The 23,913-nt window shown below is 44.9% G+C and overlaps 1 protein-coding gene across 1 annotated transcript in view; it reads left to right on the plus strand.

Annotated features, from left to right (window-relative positions):
• The window catches only part of GRB14 (growth factor receptor bound protein 14), a 1,091,974-nt gene extending 1,068,677 nt beyond the window's left edge, over positions 1-23,297 (plus strand). The window contains exon 13 of the mRNA XM_069616312.1: positions 23,025-23,297. Coding sequence (XP_069472413.1) covers positions 23,025-23,171 — 147 coding nt within the window. The 3' untranslated portion in view covers positions 23,172-23,297. The remainder of the gene's footprint in view (positions 1-23,024) is intronic.
• The last annotated feature ends 616 nt before the right edge of the window (positions 23,298-23,913 follow it).

A 23,913-nucleotide genomic window follows, 5' to 3' on the forward strand; every position in this document is an offset into this window, starting at 1 on the left:
ACACTGTGTACAGAGCGCCTCGTAACTTTTTATTTTGATCATTGCCCTGTTCTGAAACTTTTTCGTTTTGCAAAGTTACGGCTAGATTTTTTACTTACTCCGTCGGCTCGGGCGAAGTACAGCTGATCCTGATCCCCTCAAGTGCGTTCGACACAGGCGGAAGAAGCCGCCTGAACCGCAAAAAACCTCCCGAAGCAGCAGCATTTTTAGCACACTCCATGGGCGCTTCACTGGGAAGAAGCGGTCACTCCAGTGACGCACAACAAAAAGAAACACAGGGTAAGCGGGAACGCACAGCGGCTGGCGGCACGGGAGAACCTCCTCGAGGCTGCACAGAGCACCGCTGCGAGGGCGTAGGCGGAGGAATACATCCCCAGAGTATTTGTTACATTAAGTTCCGACGACCCGGCTGGGGGTTACCTTGGCAACCTTTCATACCAGACAAAATATTTGGAAGCAGGACGACACAGAGCTTTCTTTTTTCACAGCAACGAAGCAATTAAGGATGACACGGAGCATTTTCTAGTTTAACAACATCTTAAGAATTTGTGTTCATGTATTACCACACAGAGAAGCCTGGAAATTAGATGAAAAGGATCATTTTTAAAGACATATCACTATAAAAAGCACTTTTTCATTTTTACCAAATAAAACTAAATAAGACAAAACACGGGCAGCGTGCTGTGGGCATTTTTACACACAGTGCAGCAAATAACAGCAGGCCCAACATTAACCTGATTACAGGGCAGAGCAATTACAACACTGTGTACACAGGGTGCATTTATTTGGCACTACACACAGTGTTTTAACCATGGCACCCAAAAAGGAGCCACAGGAACAGAACGACAAACAGCTGAAGCAGAAATCCCAACTTCTTAGGACTGCAGAGGAGGCAGCAGAACATTATGGCTGGGAATGGGTCAGGGAGATCCTATACGGAATACCAAGAGTGGTGGAACCGGAAACAACAGACGGAGATGACAGCCCACCTCCTCCAAAGAAACAAAAGACACCAATGGACAACACAAAAGGTAATAAAAATAAGCAAGTGTCATTACTGTGTGATAATATGAAAAAAATGAAACAAATGATTTTAGAGATCAGAGACAAGCAGCAGGCACCCAAACACCCACCTGGGGTGGGGTGCAATGACATACCTTTGGAACCCATAGTGATTTTAGAAACAGGAGCAACCACAGAGCTAGAGATACCTTTCACAGCAGTAACAGGGCCAGAAGTAGCAGGGTAATTAAAAGCATGGGTCACATCCGGTGCAAACAGTGCGGGACCAAGTGACAACACAACCACCAGCACTACACCAGAAGTTATGATGATCACCAGTGCACAACTAGACGCTAAACTAAAGGCTTTAGAAACAGAAATACTCAATAGGTACAAAAAAGGCCCTGACATGGAACATTAGCCAGTCTATAAAGGAGGCGATATGGGCAAAATAATTAATAGAGATATGCTCACTAATTGAGGCGCAACGCAAAGGGAGGGATGCTTTCAGAGACCCTAAAAAGATAGAGGACACGGCCAAAACCAGAAACACCCATGACTAGCGGACCTGGGACAACTGGCACAACGCATTTACTTTTCTAGCTACTATTTATCTAGAAAAAATACCCAGGTGATGGGATAAAAATTCTTGCTTATATTGATAAAATCAGAGAAGTAAAATATGGTTTTGAAGGGATTGGGTTGGATAGCATACGACATAAGATTCAGGAGAAATATGGCCGAAAGAACAACCATTGGATGGGATGAAGTGCAGAATGATCTATAATTAATGAATGGCAGGCCTCCTTCTGAGTAGGAGATCACTCAAGCTGCCAATAAAACAGGTAAACCCATTCAGGGGGTGGGCAAGGCATCAGAAACCGAGAAGCACAAGAAAGGAGAGTAGCCTTTTTATAAAAATCAACCAGGGGGGGCTAGGTCTAATACCTGCGGTCAGAACAAGACACACAATTCCACAAAATGTACAACCACATGCCGGAATTATGGAAAAACCAGTGTGCATAGGGGAAAGAATGATGGTAGAAACACAACTGCTCCAACTGTGGGGGAACCATCCCAACAGCTCCTGCACTAGGCTAGTGGCCAAAAATGCCAAAAAAAGAGGAGCAATACATCTGTACAGCTAGTACAACTAGAGCCAGGCAGAACCCCATAAACACAGAAGGTTTTAAGGAAGCTTTAAGGACTTATCCAGACAAAGACATCAGTGCAGCAATTGAATCTGGTTTCAAAGAGGGGTTCATCATTCCTTTTCGGGGGGTTTGTTCACAAAAACATCCCAAAAATCTTAGTCTCAGCAAGAGACAACCCAGAGATAATGAGAGAAAGAATTACAAAGGAATTTGAACTTGGTAGAATAGGGAGACCATGGGAAACAATGCCATTTCAGAATTTTATAATACCACCACTAGGGCTAGTGCCAAAAAAGGAACCTGGAAAAATGATGTTAATACATCATCTATCATACCCCAAGGGGTGGTCACCTAATGACGACATCTCTCAAACTGAATCATCTGTAAACTACACACATTTACAGAAGTTGTTAAGAATCATACAGGATTGCGGTAAGGATGCTCCAATGGCAAAATTAGACATAGAGTCCGCTTTCAGCTTATTACCAGTCCACCCAGAATCTCAACAATGGTTGGGTTTCACCTTTGATAAGAAATTCTATGTAGACAGATGCCTCCCCATGGGCTGCTCAGTGTCTTGTGCGCTGTGTGCACAATTCAGCTCTTTTTTCCAATGGGCATTTCAGAAACAAGTACCATGGGCCATGGTAGTACACTACCTGGACGATTTCATGGTGATAGGCCGAGCCGGCGTAGAAGATTGCGGGAGGGCACTAGCAGAGTTAACAAAAATGGCTGCACAATGGGGCATTCCCCTAGCAGCCGAAAAACAACCAAACCCTCGACAAATATCATTTTCTTGAGGATACAAATCGACATCTCCATGGGGCTATGCAGAATCCCAAGAAAGAAAGTGGAAGAAATATTACAGAATATCCAAAACCTAAGTAAGAGGGTAAAGGGCAAAGTCAGGGAGTTACAATCCCTGGCAGGCAGTTTCAATTTTGCAGCCAGGATAATACCACAGGGGAGGGTATTCTCCAGGAGCCTGGAGTTTCAAACAAAATCATGCAATAAACCCCATTTGCACATCAGATTGGGGGAGAATGTGAAGAAGGACTTGGAAGTCTGGGAAAACTTCCTCGAAGATTTCAACGGAACCTCACTTCGGTGCACACCATTGAATTCAGGGGCCAAAAGGGTCCTGTGTACCGATGCGGCAGGGAGCAAGAGCTTTGGGGCGCTGTTAGACACAGAATGGGTGGAAGGACAATGGCCTGATGCATGGCAGGTGACAGGATGGACCAAAAACATCAACTTGTAAGAAATTCTACCTATCTGGTTAGCTCTAATCATATGGGGCAGGCGCCAGGCAAACAATGAACTCACTGCTTGCCCTGACAACATGGCGGTGGTAGGAATTATCTGCAATAGAACAACCAAATGCTAGTTGGTGCTCAGAGTCCTGAGAGCCATCACGAAAGTCACACTGTACGAAAACATTGTTGTCAGAGCAAAGCACATCGCAGGAGCAGATAATAAGATTGCAGATGCTTTTTCTCGCTTTCAGTGGACAAAATCTCGAGAGCTAGCACTGCACACCCAGAAAGAGATGACATCAATCCCGGAAGACTGCTGGGCGATACTAGAGGAGTAGAAAAGATTGCATAAACGCCAATGCCGGACGGCCAGGCCAGGATGCACAACTACATGCAGGTACCTCAAACATGGGTGCCTGCAGTATTCTGCCTACAGAAACAAACCCTGACATGTGGTTCCTCGTAGAGATGGTAACGAAAGCCCTGGCGGGCAATACTACAGCACAATTCAGTAAGTGCTGTGGGATGCATTGACCCACTAGGCTCTGCCCTGGGACATCACTGTGTGCTGGTGGCAACAGAACCAACAAAATGGCCGCAAAAAGCCCTATGTGTGCTAAACCTCTGAGAATTGCGCAGTGAAACCAGAAAGTTGGCTGCCAATCTACTTTGCCTGTGTCAGTGGTGGAACAGGAGACCACACTGCTAAAACCTGTCATTGGGCTGCCCACAGTGTGAAAATGGAAACTACATGAAAGGCAGCGCTTCGTTGCAAGGAAATCCAGAAGTGCTCTGAAATCCGTTTTTCCTTGGTTGCTGAAATTACAAAATAATGGTTCCCAAACATCAGAAAAGATCCGACATCCTTGCTGGGTGTTACCCGTCACTTTATTTAAAGAATCCACATAAGCACACAATTTCAGGAAAAGCAGATTCCATCACAAAAATATCCACATTAAAAAGTGTGCTGGTCTGTAAAATCTGTCAGAAATGGGCGCAGTACCGCTGGCCGCCTGTGTGACAGCTATCAGTTAATTACATTGGAAGCTTAACTTGTGCAGTTAAAATCACATGATTGAAATTAAGGGACTTGCTATCAAAAACAATAGAGGTTGCAACTATTTAATCTCTATGTTTAAAAAGACTGGAATTGGAGATATGTTTGCTATTTTGAAAATGTAAGTTTATTTTATCAAAGACAATTTTAAACAAATTGACTTTAAAGTAAATCTGATGCCAGCCAAAGAGCTTCAAAGCAAATTCCACAGTTTGCTCCAACAAAAGGCATCTCTCCTGCTTCTCATTAAAGCCCAGGAACTCCCAGTCAGGTGTTAATGAAGAGGGGAGGGGATTTTGCTCTGCTGCTCTGGGGAGAGATAAAAGACTCCCTTGATTGAAAAGAAATGCAGATGCAATTGTCAACAGAAACTCCTGCCAAAGCACAGAGGCAGGGATTGCTCTTGACCCACCAAAACGTTGGGGGCGGGGACAGACAGTTATGTTTATTCTTAAAGCACAAGAAAGTATATTTTTGAAAAGGACTGACAGAGGACTGTGCAAAATTGTAAAAATGTGTAAAATGACAGTATTGTTAATAATTCTGGTCACGTTTAAAACTACTCAGAACTATGTGCTATGTTCAGGGACATGACTACAGAATTTGTGGTTTTGTAGCAATTGTAGTAATGCCAGAAACATGAAACTTCACATGATTATGCCCATATGTCATGCACACTTATGTGTAAAAATGTGGACAAATCTGACATTGGGTACCGGACCAAAAGTTCGAAAAATTGCCAAATCTAGAACCAAGCTCTCACTGAGAAAGGGCTCGGATGAATATTTGCTCCACCAAATCTGTGATATCAATATGCTGTTTCTAGCCAGTTTGTAAAATTGTAAAGATGTCTTGTATGAAAAATAGATTTCATGTGCAGAAACAGAGGGGAGGTTCTCCCTGGATCATAAACTACAGTGTCATCATGACACTCTGTTTTCTTCTCAAATCAGGGGAGAGGAAATACCCTAACCAATAGAATATCTATGGGTGTGCCTAGTAGAAGTCAGCATACCCACCCTTTTAGAAAATACATAAATAGAGATAGCTTAGGACCTAGACACACACATTCACCCACCATCCGATTGCTGACGGAGCACTTTGCATGAGAAATCCATATTCCAGACTCCAGAACTGTGAAAGCCGAAAGGCCCTGTTCCAAGGGGAACAAAAAAAAAGAACAGCCTGGCTGAGCTGTGCTGCTGTCTTGCTAAGAATTCTTGCCAGAATCCAGAGATCCAACCCAGTAGATCAGAGCTGGGACCAGATAGCAGCGAACCAGAACCAACCCGTCAGATCCAGTCCAATCCCGCCGTGCAGTGTCCAGAGTGCCGTGCTGAGTGCAGAACCAGAGCACCTTGAGTCCAGTCAGTCCGGTGTGCTAGCTGAATTCCAGTCCAGAAAGTATCCCTGACCAGATCTGTGACGGGTCCATTCCAAACAGTGGTAGTGAGTATCTATAGCATAGGATTGTCCCTAGCAAATATCTTATCCATAAGTAATCCTATCCAAACCCATTCTATAATATCCAGAACTGAAAATCTTTGTCTTACCTGAATCTTTCTCTCATCCCTAAAGTCCTTTGGTAATAGTAGTGTTAAAAAACATCTTTGCGCTAATATATTTCTGAAGAAAGGCAAGCATCTCGGCGGGCAAAAAACATCCCGAGGCGTCGCTGGGCTGGTGGCTGTGCTGTCGTCTAGTTTGTCGCTTCATAGTCTCCCTCGTGTAAGAAACTTTGTTTGTAATTTTAAAAAGTGCAACCTTGTTTTACCAATTTTGAAATGTTCTGAAAAAAAGCAACCTCCACAAAAAACTTCATAACTTCCTCACCGTGTATGCTAGAAACGAAATTTAAGTGTCAAATTGAAGATAACATCATCAGTTCTCCAACAAACCTAAAACCCCATTCCACCTGCTTCTGATTATTCTGCAATCGCGCTTACCGCACGTGGAAAAGTTTGCCGCAGATTTTTTGTTTGTCTCAATTCTATCACGTACAAACAGCTTTACATTGCATCCGACCTCAGAATTAAGTTTTCAACCTGCTAGTTACTCAATAATCATTGTTAGTGTTTATCTGAAATTATACAAAGCGGCTCCCACTAGTATTGAATACAATTTAGTGAATTATATCAATTTTCAGTCATTTTTTACCATTCATTCGAAGCCACATTCAAAACCATTTTGACGAAGTTGCAATCATCCCTGTTTTTCTCTGTGTTTGCGGGGGGGGAATTGGGATTGATACTGTATTTGTTGAGTGTGTATTCCTGAAACCTGTTTTTCTCCTTCCATCTCTTTATACTGCATATTGGGGGGATTGAGTAGTGTCCAGGGGGAAAGAGTGATCACATTGCATTTTGATTGAACCCACACAAATGTATTATTTCTGTGCCTCATTATTTTTCCTATCATACTCCGTGTGATTAAAGAGATTTATTGCGACATCACCCCAATGGTGATCATTGTAGAACCATTAAGGTAGTGTGATATATATATTGTGCAAATCCATAAAATGAACATTTTAACTTTGCAAAACAGCCTGCTTCCTGGTTCAGTGAGACCGGGGCGGGGGGATTCAAAGAGAGGGGCGTGATATAAGGATATATCATTCAGAAATAAAATAACTTATAGACATAAATAAATAATTAAGGGTTCCAGCTGTGCATCACATGATAGGCATTGACTTAGGTGGAGTGCCGGGTTGAAATCACTTACAAGATTTGGGGCTTGTGTCCGAGATTTCTGAATTAGACATACCACTTGTGACAGCTTAATACAGTGTGCTAACTAATGGGGTACATAAACCCTGTTGGGCTACCACGCTGTGTTACACTGTGAAAAGCACCCCTTAATAGGAATGCTCGAAGGAACTTGGTCTGTTTTGCAAAAATAAAATAAACTCCTGTAAGTCAGAAAGGAAATTAATATTTCCAGAATGGCGACCTTGGTAGAGATCAATATGGCTAAAGAACACCTAATGCATACATTATTTGTAAGGGGTGAATGGACAGAGCAGGATCAGAATGTGTGGTTGCAGGCAATCACAGAACAGACCACTGCAACAGGAGTAGACATATGGCAAGATCAGGGTCCATTACATGTGGCCCTGAGTGAACTGTATATGGCCCCTAAGGTAAAGGAAGAGCAAAGCAAGATTGCTAAAATAGCGGCATATCTGTACCTCCATATTGGAGCAATACAGGACAAATATGCCGAGGGCCAAGATCTGGCAAACAAGCAACTGCAGGCATAAGAAAAAGCCCAAACTGATTTGGACTCTGCTGAGCAGAGGCTACAGAGGAGCCAGGAATCAGAAAATGAAAGTAGGCAGTACCTAACCAAAATAAAAGAAGACATGAGTATCCTGCAGCAGGAGAAGGTAGAACAGGATACCAAAATGCTGGCCTTGCAGAAGGAGTACCAAGAAAGTTTGGACTCTCTATTGCAGAGCCAGACAAAGCTGGAACAGCAAATACATTTCAACAGGGTATGCGCAGAGCAGGTAGTCACCCTGACAAACCGCCTAGGCCAAGAAAAAGAAGAGATTAATAAACTAATTCTCAAAGACCTGGACACCCAGGCAGAATTTGATGAAGAGCGCCAGAAAGCTGGTGTGCTCCAAAGACAGAGGGGTGACCTGGCTGCACAGAGACAGTCTCTTGTTTGGGAAAGGGACACCTTAGGCCAGGAGGTCAGTTACATAAAAGAGAAGACAGAAGAAAATCACCCGGCCCTTCAGGGACTGGGTGACCTCCAAAAAGACCATGAAAAATTGTTAGAGCACACCGGGAGGTTGGAAGATGCTCTAGCAAGGAAGGACCAGGCCAGTATGGACAGGACTCAGGCGATAACCCTCCTGCAACAAAAACTGGCCCAGTACTCTAAAATGACACAGGAAGCACAGAGAGACAATGAGGCTCTCTGTGAGAAAAATGACAGGCTCCACAGACATGTAGCTATGCAAGAGCAATTGATAGAAACCAGCAAGGTCTTGATAGAGGAATAGAAAGCTCAGGTTCTTGCATGGCAACAGGCAGCAGGGACTGAGAGAGATGAGGTTCGCTGGGAAAGGGCAACACCTGAGCATAACCTCAGGAACCCTAGTACCAGAGGCCTTCATCTCTTCCAATCCCTGGACTCTGCCACCCCCATGTCCACGGGCGCACATGAGCCAAGGGCCACAGGGATGGCAGACTTCAATCCAATGAGGAATATGGGGCTCACAGACCAGCACCTCCCAGGAATGGATGGGCGGGCATCTGGGTATGGGATCCCAAGTACTGTCAAATTTAGTGGGGATCTCCATGAGAGTAGGCCCATTAAGGGAATCCTGAAAATCTCTGCCCAGCTAGGACAGTGGTGGGGTACTCATCAAATTCTGGGAGCATGGAGGAATCTGAAGACTCCTCTGAGCACCCCAGGACACAGGAAACTAGGTCCCCACATTCTGCCAGCTATTCCCAGGCTCGCAGAATCCGGGAGAGCGTAGAAGACCAGATGGGCACCACTGGGAGCAGTGCCTCTGAGTCAGAAGAGGAGTGGACCAGGGTTACCCGAACCAAAAAGGCCAATAAGGTAAAAAGGGTCTTGCTCAAGGATCCCCTAAAACAAATCAAAGCGATAAGGAGCGTCATCACGCCCTATCATAAGAACGCAAAATATTCAGTTTGGCAGCACCTAGAGCTCTTTGAACAGATGATGGAAACTTTCCATTTGAAGGACAGCAAAAGCTGTATTCAATATGTGAAATGGACCTTCTCTCCAGAGTACTGCAGCTTCTTTTTCGGGGCTGGAGGACCAAAATCATTCTAGATGGTCCACCTATAGGGCGGCCATCTTGAAACAATTTTCTGTGCACAGAAATCCGCAGAAGGCTTGCAAGGCAGTCTACAACTTGCAATGTGGGGAAAATTAGGCCCCACAAGAATGTGTTCAGGAATTAAAGTGTGCCTTTGCGCAGACCACCAGAAGGGTGTGCACTGACAGCAAAGACTTTGTGAATACTTTCTTCCAGACTCTCCCCAAGTACATCATGACCCAGCTAGTGAGAGACGTTCATGAGAAAAGATCACTAGACTGGGTCATTGAACAAGCCACACGAATTTATGAGGTGCAAAGCCAGTAGAAAACAAAAATAATCCTAAAAGACCCAAACAAACCAACACCCCTGCTGCTGCTAAGGTGGCAGAGGTGAAGGTTGCCAGCATTTTAGATTTAGAGATGGGGGGCATAAAAACCTGGCTGCACAGAATCAAAGTAACCCCAAGCCCAGAAGGCCCATGGGCTAGTCACAAACAGGGAGCCATGGAGGTAGTCCCACATATGGGACCCCTAGGTCCCCTGACTACATCAGTCCAAGCTACAAGGGGAACACACCCATCCTGGGTTATGTGTGGACTCCTCCAGCCCAAGGGGGGGGAATCCAACCAAACAGCAGCTAACCCAGGAAACTTCCCTCCTCACTTTCCCCAGGAGGCAGTAATTCCCCAAATACTGGACAGAATTTCTTTCCAAGGTACCTGCAAAACTTTCAACCCCAGAACAATACATCCTTCTTTCCCCAATTTCCTGAGCCAGATGACCCAATCCGGAGAGGGGAGGCCGAGTGTTTATGGGTACCCAAACTTCACTAACACGGGGTATTTTGGGAGAAGGGATAGTTACCCTTCCCGGGATCAGCCCAGGGGAGACAACAGAACCCCGTATAAGCCTGAGCGGGTGTCACAACTAGAGCGGCAGGTCCAAAACACAGCACAGGATCTGGGTCACATGCTGAGGGCTCAACAGAACCCTCAGATGAGCATGCCGGCGCAGAATGCCTCAAACTACAGAAGTGGTGCTCTAGAGCAATGATGGGGGAAGAACCCCGACAACTCACCGGTTCCCAGGGAGGAGGCATAAGGGGAAGGGGGGTGTAAAGCCTTGAGGGAAGCTTCCTTCCCCACCTGTAAAAAGCCCCTGGAAACCCAGGAACCGGAAACCAAATTCTCCTGCCCCTGAAAGTCTGCCACCCAAGGAGCAGAGAGGGGGTAGGAGAAATAAAGAGCCCAAACAGACCCATTTTGAGGAGGAGGTACAAGTCTTCCAAGTTGAAGGAGAGGGATCCTCAGAGGATTCTGGGAAAAGGATCTTCTCCTTCAGAGATGGGGGAACTCCTCCCAAAGAAAAATGGATCACAAAAGATTCAAATCCAGACTGGGTATATGTGGGGACTGACTTAGCACCGCCCATCATCCAATCCCAGAACCAACAACATGAAAATCCCCGAGTTCAAACCCATCTGGTGACTGACTCCAAAAGGGGGGGGCAGCCCAGAATCAGAACCAGGGAAACCCAAAACATCTCCCATATCTAGCTGTCACCTTTTCTTTTCAGATTCCCAAGACTCCAAACAGGATTCTGCCCGAATCACCTCTCTATCAGTGTCCAAAACCAAGAAACTAACCCACCAGTTGTCCAAAAATGTACATTATCTGTGCCCCCTTGAGTAGAAGGAGGGAAGATTCTATGCCCCGGTCCAGATACAGGGGCAGTGTACAATTGTGGCACTGATGGACACTGGATCCCAAGCTACCATTCTGTCAAACAGGGCCTTTGATAAACTGGATTCGGGAAGGGGGAATAATACCAAATTCCTCTCACCCCTCTTCCTGGACAACTTCAGAACTTCGACGGGAAGGAAATTCCCATCGAGGGGACTTCAGATTTGGATATTAAAATTGGGCGACACAAGGTGAAGCACCCGGTCATAGTTGTAACTCCAGAGGGCACCCCTTGTTTACTAGGGAATGACATCATGCGAAGGTTGTCTCCCCTAATAGATTGTGTAAACAAGGTCCTCTGGACCCAGACTAGCCGACCAATAAAATTAAAACAGAGTGTCAACCATGTTACTTTAAACGGCACCTGCCACATGGTTGAACACAAATCTGACCAAGTAGAATTTCACTTCCAGAACAACCAAATCCCAGATGTGACAGCAATAGTAGTAGGACAAGAAACTGGTGATGGTGGGTCCTCTCTATTTCTTAAAATCAACCTTCCTTCCAGTCTAAGGTGGCATTCCACACTGGAAGGAAACACTCTGAAATTCTTTACAAATTCACAATCAGAAATTCCCACTCCTCTAGCCCAGAAAGATGAAAAATTAGCTCAGAGCCTGGCTGATATTCTGAAAATTGGATAGCAGTTGTTCATCCCTGTTCAGTTAAATGAAGGGAAGGACTCTGTTCTCGCCCGAGTGTGTGTGAACAACGGTAAGAGCTTCATCAGCAAAGCCAAGTACCGCCAATTCCCAAAAGATCCAGCCATTCCCACATTTAAACTGATAGACAAATGGGAAATGGATCTGGAAAAACCCAATTCCAAATATCTCCTGCCAAGCAGGTGTATGCTCAAAATCTCCATAGGCAACAAGAGCATAGTCCATAATTGTTGGGTCATGCGAGACGTCACTGCCGCCTTTTACTTAGGCAGTGAATTCTCAATCGCTTTGCAATTAGTTTGGACCTTCAAAGCGTGGTCCGATTAGCAGATAATCCCATGGGCTTTGATGACCCAGAGAAAGCATTTATGTCAGCTCAACTGCTGCCTTATGCAGTTGAAATTCAGATTGGAGAGGAAGTCATCATCCCAGAAAGGACCCAGCAATTCTCTCTGGAAGTGAAAGTTAAAAGAGGGCAGAAAATGAATAACCCTGACGCATATGTTCATCTTAATGCTTACTTCCAACAGCAAGGGTTGGGAGTGAACCCAACACCACTAGTCAACATAGAATATGACACCATTCCAATAGAGGTGGATGACAGCGACTTAAAGAGTATCACTCTAGCCGCAGACACCATTATTGGAATGGCGGTTGATGACCGACATTTTTCCATAGATTTAGGTAATGAACTGTTAGGACCAGGACCAATCCCCAAGGACTGTTTTGACAGTGATAGTGATGACAACACAACACCAGACAGGATCTTCACCCGGCATGGGTGGAACTTCCTGGTGTACACTTCCTGCCCTTATGGTAAGGAAGATGTGACTTGTGACTTCAGGAGGGATGAGGTGATTTTCCAAGACCGCGAGGACTGCCTTCCCCACCTGAAGCCACCAGTCCAAATCAGCACTTTGACCAGGGACTTCTCCACCCAGCTGGAGGAGGCCGCTGAGATAGCAAAACCAGAAGTCTTTCCAGGCTTCAGGCAGATGGTTGAAGAGAGAGTCAACCTAGCTGATGCCTGTGAGACTCTGGAGAAGAAGCAAAAATTGAAATAAGTTTTCTTAGATTTTCAAGATCTCTTTGCCGTGGACTCATATGACTGTGGTTGCACCGACATCCAAACAACAACAATTCCCACGGACCCTGGCATGACTCCATTGTTTGTGAAGCAATATCGCTTGCCTCTCGCATCAATGGAGTGCCTGATGGAAATAATTAAGAACCGTGAGTCCCGTGGGATAATCCGTCCAGTGAACAGCACCTTCAATAATCCGGTGCTGGGGATTTTGAAGACAAACGGCCAGTGGAGACTCTGCGCCGACCTTAGAGAGCTCAACAAACGGGTCCATACTTCCTGATGGCCTCTTCCCTACATTGACCAAGGGCTGGCCCAGATCCAGGGGTCACAGGTATTCACTGCAATAGACCAGACCAATGGGTACTGGACTGTACCTGTCAGTAGGGAGGACCAATACAAGCTGCTTTCACCTTCAGAAGGCAGCAGTACACATGGACCCGGACTCCCTTCGGATACATCAACTCCGGCAATTAATTCAACATCTTTCTACACAAGGCCATGCCCGATCTGGGTGAAAGGGGTAACCTGGTCTATGTAGATGATGTTTTAGTTAAAAGCTTGACTGTGGAGGAACGCATAGCGGAGATCCGTTATGTTCTGACCCAGTTGAGGGCTGCCGGAGCAAAACTTTCCTTTAAAAAGGCACAGTGGTGTAGAACCCGTGTCAATTTCTTGGGGCATGAGATTACTCCTCAGGGTCTCTGTCCCCAGGAAAAGAAAGTGGAAGCACTCCAGAAATTAAAAGACCCCACAACTCTGCAGGAACTAAGGAGCCTCCTTGGACTGACTAATTACAGTAGAAAGTTCATTGAGGGCTACACAGAGATCACAAGACCCCTGATCCATCTTTTGAAGGGGGGGTCAAGTGGGAGTGGGATCCAGAACAAGCCGAGGCAGTAAGACAACTCAAAAAAAGCCTCTCACAAGCGCCTTGCCTAGCTTACCCTGTCAAAACAAGGAGTTCTTCTTGGAGACAGGGTTCTCAAATACATGCTTCACTGCAGTATTATACCAACAGCATGACAAGGTTAATAAAGTAATCTCCTATGCAAGTAAAACGTTATCCTCTGTGGAGGAAAAATTCACCGATTGTGAGAAGGCACTCCTCGCAACGGTGTGGGCATTGAAGAATTACCGCCCGTTTATCCAGGGGGGACACATCATAGTGGAGACTCCACACCAGTCTCTGCAATATCTCCAAAGTGACAGAATCTGGGCCGGAAATGTGAGTAAATCCCAATTACTTCCTGGATTCTGTCAATGGAAGGCTTTCCTGTGGAGGTCAGATATGGCCAAAACAAGAAGAGTCCCCTCGCGCAAGGTCTGACTGACAAGCATGATTGTGCCAGAGAAAACTGTCTCGAGGACAAAAGTCTTAAAATCAAGGATAACATGGAGGCATACCTCAATTCCCCACACAAAGTCTTTGAAGAAGACAAGTGTGAGGGAATGCCCATTGTCTATGTGGATGGATGCTCCTACCATGTTGACAACAACGGGGAAAAAGAACTTGTGGACGGCATAGGGAATGCCTGGTGAATGATGCCCCGGAATCCTCCGCTGGGTACAATATTGGTCCCCGAAGTAGTCAAGTGGCAGAGTTCATGGCTGTGCATCAAGCCATCCTCACTGCTGTCCAACATCAACGCCACGAACGGGTCATAATCACTGATTCCGATTAGGTACGGAACGGGTTCATGGAGCACCTGGTTAACTGGAAAACCAGAGGCATGCTATGTGCTAATAACAAACCATTGAAACATGGAAAATTAATCCAAAATATTGATGATCTGGTCACCTCGAATGGGATGAATATCTACTGGAAAAAGATAAAGGGTCATTCTAAAGTAGAGGGACCAGACAAAACTGGAAATGACCTAGCTGATCAGCTGGTCAAAACCAGAGCCATCCAAGGGGATCTACTTGAGATCGAGTCCCTGTTGGGGGAAATCCAGGTCACTGCTATCACTAGGTCCCAGACAAATGCTCACAATAAACTCTCAAATGCACAATGGAGTAAGGAGACCCCAGATGCTGATTTGATTATGGCTCAAAAAGGGATCCTATAATTGGTATATTTTATCAACACATTGAGGACCCTGAGAACTTTCCCCTGATGGATACCGTTTACATAGGGAAAGATGACCTTAGAGTGTTGATGAAATGTCCAAAAATGTTCTGAATCCAAGATGGTTTGTTGGTGAGGAGATCCCTAGCTGGCCATGATCAGTGGGTGGTCCTTACCTCATTCCAAAGCCTGATGTTAAGTCACGCCCATGATGCGGCCACAGCCGGTCATATGGGGTTTCATACAACACTTGAAATCTTAACAGATGTTGCATACAGGCCACACATGGGCAGGACCTCAACCAATACTTGAAGGGGTGTCTTGTGTGTGCACAATTTCAGCCAACATCCCTCACACACCGTGAGCCTCTCCAAAAGAGGGGGATGACACTGCCATGGTCAGATTTACAAGTCGATTTTATCGGGCCCGTGATTCGCTCCTCTAGGGGAAACAAGTACATGTTGACCGTGACATGCTTGTTCACTAAATGGGTATAATGTCTCCCGGCCTCAAATTGCAAGGCAGAAACACCAGCTTCCCTGATAATCAACCACATCTTCTCGCGTTTTGGACTACCCAAAAGGATCGAGTCAGACCGAGGAAGCCATTTCACTAGCGAAGTAATGACAAAGATGTGGGAGATACTTGGTGTCAAAAGGAAACTACACATTGCCTACCGACCAGCCTCTAGTGGTGAAGTTGAGAGATACAACAAGACAATTATGAGCATATTACAACAGTTTGTGGGAGATTCTGGGCCAAGTTGGGATATTCGATTACCTCTTGTCCTGATGGCCATCAGATCTACCCCTTCATCTGCAACTAAAATGTCACCGTTTGAGCTGATGACTGGATGCAGGATGGTGCTTCCCCAGCATCTGCTCTACAGAACCCAAGAGCAGACTTTTATCAATGCCTCCACAACTCATGAGTATGTTGAAAATCTGAGAAAACACCTTCAACATGCTTTGCCTATGCCCAGCGAAATCTAGAAAGATCTGCAGACAGCATGAAGACCCACTATGACTTAAAGACTACTAGAAAAGAATACCATGTAGGAGACCGGGTCTACTTATACAATTTCCAAAGGAACCAGGCCAAACAGCGCAAATTTTTGCCTAGCTGGAGGGCTCCTTTTGAAATTGTAGACAAAATCTCACCAGTCGCCTACAAAATCCGTATCCCCAAAGGCAGTTTGGCAGAGGGGGAAGACAAGTGGGTCCATATCAACCAACTGAAGTGTTGCCATCCTAGGCACACTCTGCAGCAACTAGAGTATTCTCCTGGAACCTCAGAGGGGGTCACTCCAGCTCCCTAGAGTTCCAACTATAAAAGTATTCCATCTATATAATCAATAAACTGCCAATAGAAAAATTGTCCTTATATGTTGAAATTTATATATCTGCCCCACTACATAAATAGTGGTGGGGAAATGTCTACAAATATGCTTTTGCTTTGTCATCCTCGAATTGGAAACCATGGAGACTAAAACCAAGTAGGACCACCCAGGGACCGGAAGGAAAGATCTAAGGGGCCCAGGGTATCACTCCATACTCTCATCGGGAATTGGCTAGGAGAACCGGTCGATCCACCACTGATGGGGGAAGCAGATGAATTTTGACATTTGGACCAGAAAGAAAAGAAACTGATCATCCCAATCTTACGTCTTCCCTTGACGGACAGTCAAAGCCAAATCGCGAGGGGGGGCTTGTGGGATTCATTGACCCACTAGGCTCTGCCCTGCGACATCACTGTGTGCTGGTGGCACCAGAACCAACAAAATGGCTGCAAAAAGCCCTATGCGCGCTAAACCTCTGAGAATTGCACAGTGAAACCAGAAAGTTGGCTGCCATTCTACTTTGCCTGTGTCAGTGGTGGAACAGGAGACCACACTGCTAAAACCTGGCATTGGGCTGCCCGCAGTGTGAAAATGGAAACAACATGAAAGGCAGCGCTTCATTGCAAGGAAACTCAGAAGTGCTCTGAAATCCATTTTTCCTTGGTTGCTGAAATTACAAAATAATGGTTCCCAAACATCAGAAAAGATCCAACATCCTTGCTGGGTGTTACCCGTCACTTTATTTAAAGAATCCACATAAGCACACAATTTCAGGAAAAGCAGATTCCATCACAAAAATATCCACATTAAAAAGTGTGCTGGTCTGTAAAATCTGTCAGAAAAGGGTGCAGTACCGCTGGCCGCCTGTGTGACAGCTATCAATTAAGTACATTGGAAGTTTAACTTGTGCAGTTAAAATCACATGGTTGAAATGAAGGGACTTTCTATCAAAAACAATAGAGGTTGCAACTATTTAATCTCTATGTTTAAAAAGACTGGAATTGGAGATATGTTTGCCTATTTTGAAAATGTAAGTTTATTTTATCGAAACAATTTTAAACATATTGGCCCTCATTAGGACCCCGGCGTTAACCAATGGCGCTATTAGCGCCATGGTTAACGCCGGTAACTTACCGACTCTGCCATGGTTAAATGGGGAATTACCACCCCATTCCAAGGTTGGCGGGGAGGTAATTCTCCATTTACCATTGGCCCTTCCCCATTCCCATTTTTGCCCCATAGGGCTCCATGGGAATGGGGAAGGCGGTAATTACGATACCGCAAATTGCTGTACCATAATTACCTTCAAAGTCCCTTTGCGGGTCCCTACTTTAACGGCTGGTCTAGACCAGCCGTTAAGGTCGGGAGCCGCAATGAGACCTCGTACTAAGGCGTTAAGGGGTTAACGGCGCCCCAACCTTTTACGGCGCCGTTAACCCCTTAACGCCAGGGTCCTAATGAGGGCCCTTGACTTTAAAGTAAATCTGATGCCAGCCAAAGAGCTTCAAAGCAAATTCCACAGTTTGCTCCAACAAAAGGCATCTCTCCTGCTTCTCATCAAAGCCCAGGAACTCCCAGTCAGGTGTTAATGAAGAGGGGAGGGGACTTTGCTCTGCTGCTCTGGGTTGAGACAAAAGACTCACTTGTTTGAAAAGATATGCAGATGCAACTGTCAACAGAAACTCCTGCCAAAGGACAGAGGCGGGGATTGCTCTTGACCCACCAAAACTTTGGTGGTGGGGACAGACAGTTATGTGTATTCTTAAAGCACAAGAACGTATATTTTTGAAAAGGACTGACAAAGGACTGTGCAAAATTGTAAAAATTTGTAAAATGACAGTATTGTTAATATGAAAATTCTGGTCATGCTAAAACTACTCAGAACTCTGTGCTATGTTCAGGGACATGACCACAGAATTTGTGGTTTTGTAGCAATTGTAGTGATGCCAGAAACATGAAACTTCACATGATTATGCCCAGATGTCATGTGCACATATGTGTAAATATGTGGACAAATCTGACATTGGGTACCGGACCAAAAGTGCGAAAAATTGCCAAATCTAGAGCCAAGCTCTCACCGAGACGGGGCTCGGATGAATATTTGCTCCACCAAATCTGTGATATCAATATGGTGCTGCTAGCCAGTTTGTAAAATTGTAAAGATGTCTTGTATGAAAAATAGATTTCATGTGCAGAAACAGAGGGAAGGTTCTCCCTGGATCATAAAATACAGCGTCATCATGACACTCTGTTTTCTTCTCAAATCAGGGGAAAGGAAATACCCTAACCAATAGAATATCTAGGTGGTGTGTCTAGTAGAAGTCAGCATACCCACTCTTTTAGAAAATACATAGAGATAGCTTAGGACCTAGACACACACATTCACCCACCATCCGATTGCTAGCAGAGCACTTTGCAAAAGAAATCCATATTCCAGACTCCAGAACTTTGAAAGCAGATAGGCCCAGTTCCAAGGCTGATCCCTTCTCAGCTTGGCCTTTAATGAATCCTGAAACCAGATTTTACCCCAGACCTCCAAGGGGAACAAAAAAAAAGAACAGCCTGGATGAGCTCTGCTGCTTTCTTGCTAAGAATTCTTCCAGAATCCAGAGATCCAACCCAGTAGAGCAGAGCTGGGACCAGATAGCAGCGAACCAGAACCAACCAATCAGATCCAGTCCAATCCCGCCGTGCAGTGTCCAGAGTGCCGTGCTGAGTGCAGAACCAGAGCGCCTTGAGTCCAGTCCGGTGTGCTAGCTGAATTCCAGTCCAGAAAGTATCCCTGACCAGATCTTGAAGGGTCCATTCCAAACAGCGGTAGTGAGTATCTATAGAATAGGATTGTCCCTAGCAAATATCTTATCCATAAGTAATCCTATCCAAACCCATTCTATTATATCCAGAACTGCATTGTAGAAAATCTTTGTCTTACCTGAATCTTTCTCTCATCCCTATAGTCCTTTGGTAATAGTAGTGTTAAAAATCATCTTTGCGCTAATATATTTCTGAAGAAAGGTAAGCGTCTCGGTGGGCAAAAACCATCCAGAGACGCCGCTGGGATGGTGGCTGTGCTGCCATGTATTTTTTGGCTTCATAGTCTCCCTCGTGTAAGAAACCTTGTTTGTCATTTTAAAAAGTGCAACCTTGTTTTACCAATTTTGACTCTTTCTGAAAAAAACTGACCTCCACAAATACCTTCATAACTTCCTCACCGTGTATGCTAGAAACGAAATTTAAGTGTCAAATTGAAGATAACACCCTCAGCCCTCCAACAAATCCTAAAACCCCATTCCACCTGCTTCTGATTATTCTGCAATCGTGCTCACCGCGTGTGGAAAAGTTTGCCGCAAATTTTCCAAAGAACCTAAAACCGTACATTGCATCCAACCTCAGAATTAAGTTTTCAACCTGCTAGGGCAACCTGCTAGTTACTCAATAATCATTGCTAGTGTTTATCTGAAACTATACTAAGCGGCTCCCAATAGTATTGAATCAATTTTAGTGAATTAAATCAATGTTCAGTAGTTTTTTTACCATTCATTCAAAACCCCATTCAAAACCATTTTGACAAGTTGCAGCCATTCCTGTTTTTCTCTGTGTTTGCTGGGGGAAATTGGGATTGATACTGCATTTGTTGAGTGTGTTTTCCTGAAATCTGTTTTCTCTTCTTCCATCTCTTTATACTGCATATTGGGGGGGATTGAGTAGGTTGCGGGGGGAAAGAGTGATCACATTGCATTTTGATTGAACCCACACAAAATATAATTTCTCTGCTGCATTATTTTTCCTATCATACTCCGTGTGATTAAAGAGATTTATTGCGACATCACCCCATTGGTGATCATTGTAGAACCATTAAACTGTTGTGATATATATATTGTGCAAATCCATAAAATAAATATTTTAACTTTGCAAACAGCCTGCTTCCTAGTTCAGTGAGGGGGGGGATTCAAAGAGAGGGGCGTGATATAAGGGTATATCATTCAGAAATAAAAGAACTTATAGACATAAATAAATAATTAAGGGTTCCAGCTGTGCATCACATGCTAGCCATTGACTTAGGTGGAGTCGGAACTTACAGTGCTTACAAACAGTATTCAAAGTAACAGGGCAAAGCCATGTTAAGTTATTATTTTAAAGTGGGCTCACAACCAAGGTTTTAAAAGAGATTGGGCAAAAAGGCACCTCGTAGCAGTATCTTATTTCTCAAAGCTACGGGGCGACTCAGACCCTACATGAAGCACATTAATTACTTATGCACTAAAAGGCTGGGGCAAGGTGCAGGGCCCACAAATAGATTTGCGATGCCCACTATATTTTGAGAAACTGGTTAAAATAACAAGTTTTTTAGACAGCATATGCACACACCCATACGAAACACTATTGTTTAAAATGGCTTTCTCCCTCGCATATTTTGGGGCTTTCCGCATTGGAGAGCTCATGGCATCCAGCACCAAGGCCAGCAATGGCCTAGGCATGATGCAAACCAGGGTCAGAAAGGACAGTGTCACCATTGACGTTCAATGATCAAAAACAGGGGCAAAAAGCGTAATAACCATTTGCTGCATCGACGACGCACCCAACTGCCCAGTATGCATAAACAACCTCTATTTCATGCAACGCCCCACGGTAGGGAACAGATTTCGAATACACAGAGACACCTCGGCCCTAAGCCATTACCAGTTCAAAGGGGTGTTGATGAAAACCATTAGTAAAGCAGGATGGAATGCGAAAGATTTCGGCACACATTCTTTCAGAATTGGGGCAGCAACCACAGCATGGCAGGGTGGCATGGGGGAGCAGCAGGTAGAGAACATAGGAGGGTGGAAATCTGATTATTTTAAAAAATATATCAGGCCCAAACTAATATAGATTTTCTCCCCACCCTCCCCCCACCAAACAACAGATCACGATACTCCGCTTAGATCTGCCTGGATAGTCACCCACTCGTTTGTATTCAGGACTGGGCGATGGGCCGAAGAAACAAAGAGGGGCCAGCTTTTAGGAACACTATCACATAACGGTGGGGCTAAAGAGGCCTCAGCTGGCTTGAAATTCACGAGAAGTTAGCAACCTGGTTGCCTACAGGGACCAGCCGGAATTTCTTATCATTCATTTAGGAGGAAATTATTTGGTAAACATAGGGGGGAAAAGGCTGCATGAGGAGATATGCATCTCAATAGCCGGCATCTCCCACAATTGGAGAGACACTGCAATTTACTACTCCGCCATTTTGCCCAGGAAGACATGGCTGGGTGCCTTTTGTTACAAATCAGTGGACACAGCCAGAAGAAAACTAAACAGGGGGATTGAAAAAGTTTGCATATCCAAGGGCCTATGGTTCATAAAACACACGACCATTACTTTGGGCAACCCCAATCTTTTTCACAAAGATGGGACCCACCTATCTGGGTTAGGAATGGAACACTTTCATAGACAAATAACCAATACCCTAGCTACCAAAGGCTGTCACTAACCAGACTTTTGGGGTAACGTGGTCAGCTGGCAACCAGCCCAGGTGTGGCGGCACGGGCCAGAGGAGGTAACCTCAGGACCCGGTGCCCAAAAGTACTAGATACTATGATATGTGATTATTACTATGTTTGTTTATGACCATATATGTACAATAAACTCCCACAGTCTTTTGTTGCCAACAGCAAACAAATGTGTGGCCCGATACTTGGGAAGGGGGGAGTATGAATCTCAGACACCCCATGATAACAAATGTATATTTTCCCCCTGCATATGGGTCCACCAGTTATAAGAAGCGCTGCCAGGCACCAAACGTGACCTGGTAAATTGTGCCCCATGGCAGCGAAGCGGGGGAGAGGGGTGGCAAAAGCTAACAGGGCTGCCTCCTTTCTCCCCCCACTCACAGCCAGGCAACACGCAGTCGCATACACAACATGACATGAAGGAAGGGCGAGGTGTGAAACAGCACCTCACCCTTCCTTCCCAATTACGTGCTAAGTATCCTGGATGCTGGGCTACCTGGGAGCCAGTGAACAACAATGAAATTTACCCTCGGGTGCTCAGACAGTTGGCGCCATCGCCGGCCCAGGGGCTGGCCTTACAGCCCCCAACAAGGACCATGGCTACCTCTGAGTCCTATATAACGAGCTGCATTTGCAGCAAAAAGACACAGATAGTTTGGGACCCTGCCTGGGGACCCAAACACAAGCGAGTACACTGTGTACACAGCGTCTCGCCACTTTTTCTTTTCCACAAAAACCCTCCCACCCTAGAAAAAGGGAGAGAACCAACAAAGAAAAATCAGGACAATGCACGTTGGCCACACACAAGTCGTGGGACAAACAAGGCGGCACGTGCCATAGGGGGCAACCTCAGGACCCGGTGCCCAAAAGTACTAGATACTCTGATGTGTGATTATTACTGTGTTTGTTTATGACCATATCTGTAAATAAAATCCCACAGCCTTTTATTGCCAACAACCAACAAATGTGTGGCCCGATACTTGGGGGGGGGGTATGAATCTCAGACACCCCAAGATAACAAATGTATATTTTCTTCCTGCATTTGGGTCCACCAGTTATATGGTTTTACAATAACAGACGCATTTTAGAATTTAGAAAACGTAAAGCTTGCCAACTTTGCAACTTGTTTATTATAAAACGTTGCCTTTTTTTGAAACCCTTAGTATTAGAAATCACGTTGGTCATTTCCGTGTTCATATTTCTGAAAACGTTCAAGTGTTGCATGGTGTAAGCAGCGCCTTATTTAAATATACACACACAATTGCTTGGGTTACGTTTGAATTGCATACTGCGCATTTTCACATTTTAAACCAGCTCCATAATGCCTTATTATGTATATGTTATTTCTGACAGCTGGAAGATGATGGCGATCGAATCTACACGCTAGATGATGGACACACCCGATTTATCGATCTCATTCAGCTGGTGGAGTTCTACCAGCTCAACCAAGGCGTGTTACCTTGCAGATTAAAACACGGGTGCGCTCGAATGACTTTTTAATCCGAATGAAATGGCAAAGGCTAGCCACCCACTAGAAGATATACAGCTTGAGTGGAAGGTTGCTTATGTATTAACTAGCAACTTTGAAAGCACCTGCTTTGGACCCCAAGAACTTGAATGTCTATATTTTGCATTGAACATTATGTGACTTGTGTACGACAGCAGGGACAACATTTCTGAATGCGGACACAAAAGGTTAAAAGGAAACATTGAAATACACGAAATTAGCAGATAGAGCTTCTTAACTACACTCTACCAGTTACATCTCAGTTAGGGGCTGGCACGTGACTTTTCCTTTCAAGGGGTCATTTTCCTGCTGGGAAGGTTCGTGAAAAGCAGGTGCAAATCATTTTTCAGGCATGGTTTGTTATTATGATGTGTTTGATTTTGCTGCAATCCTAGCTTGAATTGGATCTGTGATAACCATTCTGACTCCGCATTCCACTCCGATTGCGAATCTGACAGCAAAGCCAACAGGCACAATGGATTCCCTGGAATCGTATGTATTCTGCACTTGCAACAAAGAAAGACGAATCTATACGAATCCATATAGATGCCGTTTACCATCAACCTTGGCAATGGTGTAAATCAAACATGGAATCCGAGTCCACCTGTGCAAATGAATCCAAACAGCATGGAGGGGACAGCTTGCACGTAAGTGCAATGCCGCTTCCTGTGACCTGATTCTGGGGTGAAGCAAAATGACCCTCTCTGTGTGTGCTTATGTTGTGTTTGTGTTGTT

The sequence above is a fragment of the Ambystoma mexicanum genome, chromosome 9 (genome assembly GCF_040938575.1).
Source record: "Ambystoma mexicanum isolate Mex_15411 chromosome 9, UKY_AmexF1_1, whole genome shotgun sequence".
Lineage (NCBI taxonomy): Eukaryota > Metazoa > Chordata > Amphibia > Caudata > Ambystomatidae > Ambystoma > Ambystoma mexicanum.